Source organism: Salmo salar, chromosome ssa06 (genome assembly GCF_905237065.1).
Source record: "Salmo salar chromosome ssa06, Ssal_v3.1, whole genome shotgun sequence".
NCBI classification, from domain to species: domain Eukaryota; kingdom Metazoa; phylum Chordata; class Actinopteri; order Salmoniformes; family Salmonidae; genus Salmo; species Salmo salar.
In genome coordinates, this window is record NC_059447.1 from 41,433,499 (window position 1) to 41,440,630 (window position 7,132).

A 7,132-nucleotide genomic window follows, 5' to 3' on the forward strand; every position below is an offset into this window, starting at 1 on the left:
ACCTAACCCCGAAATCACTGCCTCCGACTGACTCCCTGTGAAACTCCTGCAGGGGAATCCTTACTTTTCTGTCCCCTCCTCTCCCTCTCTCCAAGCCGGGCCAAGGCTCTGTACGTGCAAACAGACATGACCATTCACTGGTGAAGAAAACCCTGGAGAAATTATCCCGAAATCGTATTTGGTTGGAGAAACGGAGGACATAATAAAGAATAAACACAATGGCCCCTACAAACGTTAAAGAAACCTGGCTTTCATTTTGTTTCTGTGTAGTTTTGGTCGCTCCGGTTCTGGTCGAAGCCCAGTATGAGAAATATAGCTTTAAGAGTTTCCCACAGAACGACCTAATGCCACTGGAATCTGCGTATGGACATGCTCTGGACCAGTATGCAGCGCAGAACTGGAGGGACAGCATCAAGTACCTGGAATTGAGTTTGCGTCTTCACCGGCTCCTGAAAGACAGCGAAGCATTTTGCAGCCAGAACTGTAGCACTGTCAGTAGGGACAATGATACCCTCTTCGCGGACAGCAGTCTCCGCATCATGCGGCATTTCTTACTCCGGGCTTCATGCCTTAAAAAGTGCAAAACAACATTTCCAGTGTTTACAGTAGCCTACCCAAAGAGAGATGTTCTGGAAGCCTTTGAGAAGAGGGTACCCTACCGGTACATACAATATGCTTACTACCAGGTGAGATCAAATAGCTATTCTGCTGGATGGGTGGATATTAAATACATTTAGGGTGAGATATCCAAATAACGGTTTACAAATGTCTACATGTCTATAATACTGATGGTCACCGTGGGTTTTCCCTTTAGTAGATAATAGGCCTAATTGTAAGAATCTTAGGATATGTGGAAGAAATTCTTCATTCTAATATTATCATCTAATTGTAACAACCTGTCCTGGCACACCTATTACATCGTTATGCGTAAAACGAATACGTAATAGGCCGATATTTACATAGGCTAATGTTATAGCCTGATACTTAGAATGAAATATCACATAGTAGCATGTTTTCCATGAGCAAGACTGTGACACAAGCGTGAAGCAATAAAGTTTTTCCTAGACTTTCCTCAGCCCACCTGTTGAGAATGCTGAAAACTCAGGAGTTGAACGCACATGCCACGTCTCTCTAACAGCGCCCCGTTAAACAGTCCCCCAGTAAGAACAATCGCCTTATTATTTTCTCCCAAAGCAAACACCACATGAGGTAGAATATCAAGCAGGCAAATCAACAGCGTCCCCCCTGGCAAAATAAAGAGGATTTACTTTTAAAGTGAAAGTAAGCCAAACGCGTGCCACTGGAATGTGCGTAAAATATACGTGTACAACCATTTCTACGGCCTGTGCGCACACGTGAGTGTTATAATTGAAATGTTTCCTCAGGCAGGCCCACTCCTCCATAGGAGAGCATCTTCTCAGATCAGCATCTGCCTCTATTCACATCCAGACGTTCTCATAGGTGTTCCAGGTGCGTGTGTCAGCCAAACCGGTGATCTCATGGCTCTGTTAAGAGCGATCTCCATTTCTTCACTTGTTCAGATATATGGCAGTATTCCAAAAACCCTCCTCCATAAGACAGACCAAGGTCACTGTTTGAATCTACACAGCATGGGTTCTTGACAATTGCCAGGCTTAGCTACCACATAATAATATTTGAATATAGGCATGCAGTATTCTTCTTACTGCCAAAAGTGTTGATTGACAGTTGATCATTTCAGCACATGCCTTAAAGCCACATTGAGTCAGTGGCTGAAGCACACCTCTTAGTAGTTGGTGAGGTGATTTGAGGTTAAAAGTCATGCTATTCTGAGGACTAACTAGTGTTAGCAAGACCTGCTGCATGTAGAGAACCACTTGCTTCAGCTAGGCATTCGTTAGAATGAGAGATAGTGTCTATAGAAGTCATCCAACGATGACACTAAGTACTTGAGAGCCAAGACCGACCAATCAGACTACTGGACCCTATATGACCCATAACAATAATGATGATACATTCTGTATCTGCTCTCTCCCGCAGCTAAACAACATAGAGAGGGCCGTGTCAGCGGCCCACACGTTCCTCCAGAAGAACCCGGAAGACCCCTTCATCTCCAAGAACATGAACTACTACAAGACCCTGTTTGAGCTGGACGAGTACCTCATCGACCACGAGGAGCGGCCCTACGAGGTCAGTGTGAGGTCAGCTCACAACCAGCCCCCATACACATCACAACTAGCTCTGATACCCATCACCTGGCACAGTACTAGAACTAATGGCTGTCCAAGAAAAACTTCCAAAAGGACTAATTCGAGATAAAAAGGAGTTGGAGCACTTTGCAAAAAAAACTGTACAATGGATTAAAGTGAGCAAAAAGAAATCAATCTCTGCCTTTTTTCCCGAGTGCTTCAACTCCTTTTTTTTTTTTACCTTGAATTAGTCCTTTTGGAAGTTTTTCTTGGTAAGCCATTTTCATGATTTTTGTCATTGTTGTTGAGCACCCCGCCTTTCCTTTCTTTGCTGAAGCGCGAAGGTCCACCTGAACACAGTACTCAAACTATTCATTGAAACTATGTGTTGGTTAGTATGTTATTGATGGCTTTCTCAATCTAAACATGAATGGCTGAGAAACATACTATAGTATTTTTTTCACAACTCTGTTAGCAAAAAGTCTCAGAATAGAATGTAGGTTCAAATTGAATTCAAATGTTGGTTCTTGTTCTGCAACTGCGTGCTGTGTTTCCCCCAGTCCTCCTACTTTGCATCCCTCCTGTCCTGTCCTTTCAGCACATATCTACTGTCTCTAATTGGGCTATCCTTTCTGACCCCTGGCTGTTGTCATTTCAGCCCGTGTCTAGTGTCTCTAACACTTTGATTTGTACTTTCTGTACTCCAGCCTGTGTTCCTGAAGGCTGTGAAACTGTATAACTCTGGAGATTTCAGCGCCAGTGCTCGGGACATGGAGCAGGCCACTACGGAGTACCTCAAAATGTACGACCTCTGCCTGGCAGGCTGCGAAGGGTCATATGAGGTCACAGAGTACAAAGACTTCTACCCTACACTGGCAGGTGAGTGTCCGACAAACCCCCATCTACTCATGGTCCCAATTGAGAGGGCAGAGACTCTAGTCATAGCAGTATAATCTCTCTCTTTCTCTCTTTCTCTCTCTCTCTCTCTCTCTCTCTCTCTCTCTCTCTCTCTCTCTCTCTCTCTCTCTTTCTCTCAGATCTCTACACGGAAGTTCTGAAGTGTAAAGTGAAGTGTGAGGAGAACCTGATGCCCAACGTCGGCGGTTTCTTCGTGGAAAAGTTTGTGGCTACCATGTACCACTACCTCCAGTTTGCCTACTATAAACGTAAGGACGTGAAGGTGTCACACCTCAATAGAGCTCCAAACTCTACTGCACTTGCATTTCATGATCAAAATAGTACAGCAACTATTCAATGTAATAACACTGTGTAGTTACATTAGTTGAGTAGAAGGTTGTTATGCAGTTGTCAGATGACCCACCCTCCCTCTGTGCAGTGAACGACGTGCGTAACGCGGCTCCGTGTGCAGCCAGCTACATGCTGTTTGACGCTAACGACCAGGTGATGCAGCAGAACATGGTGTACTACCGCTTCTACCGAGAACAGTGGGGCCTGGAGGAGACGCACTTCCTGCCTCGCCCGGTGAGTAACCAGTTTGCTTTATATAACCTTCACACCTAACTCAGCATCCCGTTGTGCCCTGTCAAGACTTCACATGTCATTTCTGATTAATATGAACCATCATCTAGAACAGTGGTATTCAAAGTCAGGGTCACGACCCTGAGAACCGCAGTGGGATGGCCAATTTTTGTTGTTGTTATATGGGACAATACACAAATGTTTTGGAGAAAGATAATCTGAAGGGACCCAAAAAATATTGAGTAAATGTATTTATTGGTTTCTTTTCATTTTGATAAGAGATGAAAATGCAATGAATTAAAGGTTATTTGTTAATGTAAAAATCAAAATTCATAGATTTTGGGGTGGGATCCCCATAAATTCTGGCGGAAAAAAATGGGTCTCTGGCTGAAAGAGTTTGAATACCACTGATCTAGAATTATGGTAATAAACTTTACCCAGATTAACTTCATTCCTGAACCTGATTCCAAACAAGATGTGCAATAGTTTCAGATTTGGGGTATGGTCTAGCTGTTGTTTCCTTACTAAAATATGCTATGGAGCACCACAGCTCCACGAAAACCAAGAAAAGGAAAGCTGTAACATGTAGCTATGGTGTGAACACCAACTCCCTACAAAGGTGGCAATAAAAATATTTTATGTACAAATTTAAAAGGATTAGGTCCTATGATTTCTTGGTTATGCCCTACCAGTACAGCACTTACAGCAGCTGCAACACCATTAATTAAATAAAACCAACAAAGCTCCTTGAAACAGATTGGCCTTTTTGAAAGTGTGATCATTCAAATGGAGTTAGTGGTGCTGCAGATACTTCATGATATGCTAACTGGAGGGAAAAAGAGCATTCAAATAAAGGGAAACAACTAGCGCTTTTTGGGGGGGGGACTGTAGCTTTGTGTTCTCCTTGCTTCTTGTGTCAACCAATGATATTGACGCGCCACGTTTGTTTCGCAGGAGGCACTGAGGTACTTTAACCAAACGACCAAGCAGAGGGAAATGCTGGAGTTTTCACTGAACTACCTACAGACAGATGATGAGGTAAGGCTTGCCTGCAAAGGGGTGGAGATGGAAGTAACAGAGGAAACCAGTTTTTATGTGCAGGACAAATTCTGGGCAGAAGCACTAAACTCTGAAGTAATAAACTGTAATAAATTGGCTGGTGATTTTGATTTTGGGTTGCCGAGAATATTTCCAAAGTGCAGAACAATTTTGGGGTATAATAGCTAGTATGCTACTTTGTTTTGTGCGAGGTGACTGAAAAATGGCCGGCAAAGGGTTTGAATCAACTTCATGGAAAGAAGTGGGGGGGAAGGGTCCAGTCAATCACAGTGTTTACTTTGATTCTGACTACAGGGGATCTATGAGGGAGACTACTGTAGTGAGAGTGGGATGGATAGAGGTTGAAAGAGGGTCAGTAGCTGGAAGAGAGAGAAATGGAGAGAGAGATTGATAGGGAGAGGGAGGGGCGTTGTGTTTTCCGACAGTGGAGTGTGGTATGTAGCTGGGAGGTGTCGAACACTGAGGCCCTGCCACATGTGTTTTTCTCTGGTCCGCCCCTCCCAGCTAACCACACAGCCTCAGCTTAGACCTCAGAGGGGAGAGGAGGACCGAGGAGGACCGAGGAGGACCGAGAGGAGAAAGGGAGGGAGAGACAGCATGCATTAGTAGTGAGAGATTCATAGGGAAAGAAAATAAGAGCCAAGAGAAAGGCAAAGAAAGTGTGAGAACGATGACAACATGTGTTAGAATTATATCCCTCAGATGTCTGCCAAGTGAAATCAAGCCTCATCTTAAAGTGTAGATGTGTTGTTGTATGTCGGTAACTCTGTGTTGTGTTCCTTGGCAGGATGTGGTGAGTTCAGAGGAGGTGGCTTCTCCCTCGGCCCCCCCTGACGCTGAGTTTGAGGGGATAGGAGATTACGAGGAGTCCTTCGTAGCAGACTGGTGGCAGGAACCCAAAACCAAGGGGGACGCTGGGGAACCTGCAGCCTGACCCCAAACACCAACTCCACCATGAACACAACCCCTCCCCCAAACAGAACACTTCTCAAATCCCCTCTCAAAGCATATGGACAGCCCTGCAGAGCCAGACCCATCCAGAAATGCCAGGATACTATATTTAGTACACGCCACACATTAAATTGTTCCATGGTATAAATACAAACACACACAGACACATAATTTCCCAGCTTAAGGAACACAAAAGGGAGAATTTACATTGCCAGTTGCACACAGTTCCACCATTAGCAAGATCACACAAACACCCACACAGGACTTATTGAAGGTCAGAGCTGTCCATGTCTGAACTGAAAGCTAAATTGTGCATCTGTTTTGGCATAAGGAAAGGGAAAAGAAAGGGAAAGAGGGATACCTAGTCAGTTGTGCAACTGAATGCCTTCAACTGAAATCTGTCTTCCGCATTTAGCCCAACCCCTCGAAAGGTGTATTATAATTGTTAATACTGTATGACTGTTATTGTTGTTGTTACCTTTCTTATTTCATGAAATGATTTGCCTTTGTGCCTTAGCCCTGGTAGTATGGCACTGATTTATGCCTTCTGTCAATATCTAGGATGTTTGATGTTGAATTCTGACCTATTGGAGGTGTATTTTGTGGGTCCAGCGGTAAGATAAAAATCCACACAAAATGCTAAGCGAACAACAGCAGAAAGTGTGGAATAAAGTGACGTATTATTTTAGTACATCTCTGTTATTGTCTCTTTCAGCAAATCCATTGCAGTACAGACGTACAGTATAATGGAAACTTACTTATGACGTCCTTAGGATGTGTTTACACAGGCAGCCCAATGCTGATCTTATGCCCAATTATTAGTGGGATTATTCGAGATACTCGAAGGAGGTAGGGTTTGAGACGTTGTTTTCAGACCTCAACTCGGTTTGGGGTGTAGGGTTTGAGCATAGCCTGAAGGTAGGGAGGGGCAGTTCCTCTTGCTGCTCCGTAGGCAAGTACCATGGTCGTGTAGTGGATGCGACCATTGACTGGAAGCCAGTGGAGTGTGCAGAGGAGCGGGAGATATGGGAGAATTTGGGAAGGTTGAACACCAGGCTGGGTGCAGCGTTCTGGATAAGTTGCGGGGGTTTGATGGCACAAGCTGGGAGCTGTGAACCGTGACGGGGAGGTCTTGGGAGAGTGCATGCCTTCCCCGGGAGGGGAAGCTTGCAGAGAGGAGCGTGGAGCACTGCCATTCCACGTCTTCATTTAAGAGAACATTTAATGAGGTGCAATGAAGTCTGAAACTAGAAATACATCTACGGAAAAGAAAAAGGTGTGAGTCAAAAATGTAAATGTACAGTATTATCGTTGGCCAGGTTCAAGAACATAGAATACAAGGGAATGTACACTTTTTCCTAGTCTTTTTGGATGATTTCCTTTAAGAATCTTATATAGTGAATCACATTTAGGCAGTAGTTACTGAATGATAACTAAACAATAATTAAACACATTGAGCAAAGTACATACATCTT

General features: G+C 44.1%; 1 protein-coding gene across 1 annotated transcript; it reads left to right on the forward strand.

Annotated features, from left to right (window-relative positions):
- The first annotated feature begins 54 nt into the window (after positions 1-54).
- Positions 55-6,345, forward strand: LOC106607276 (endoplasmic reticulum protein SC65). The gene is made up of 7 exons (XM_014204081.2): positions 55-686; positions 2,020-2,169; positions 2,876-3,047; positions 3,206-3,334; positions 3,505-3,650; positions 4,602-4,685; positions 5,494-6,345. The coding sequence occupies exons 1-7, from the start codon at positions 219-221 to the stop codon at positions 5,638-5,640; spliced, it is 1,296 nt and encodes a 431-aa protein (XP_014059556.1). The 5' UTR covers positions 55-218; the 3' UTR covers positions 5,641-6,345.
- The last annotated feature ends 787 nt before the right edge of the window (positions 6,346-7,132 follow it).

What these genes read in the sequence shown, in the direction of transcription:
- LOC106607276 (XM_014204081.2), top strand. Translation starts at nt 219, where the DNA reads ATGGCCCCTACAAACGTTAAAGAAACCTGGCTTTCATTTTGTTTCTGT. An exon ending in ACGAGGAGCGGCCCTACGAG is followed by an intron (nt 2,170 to 2,875) that starts GTCAGTGTGAGG and finishes TCTGTACTCCAG; the next exon opens with CCTGTGTTCCTGAAGGCTGT. An exon ending in CGCACTTCCTGCCTCGCCCG is followed by an intron (nt 3,651 to 4,601) that starts GTGAGTAACCAG and finishes TTTGTTTCGCAG; the next exon opens with GAGGCACTGAGGTACTTTAA.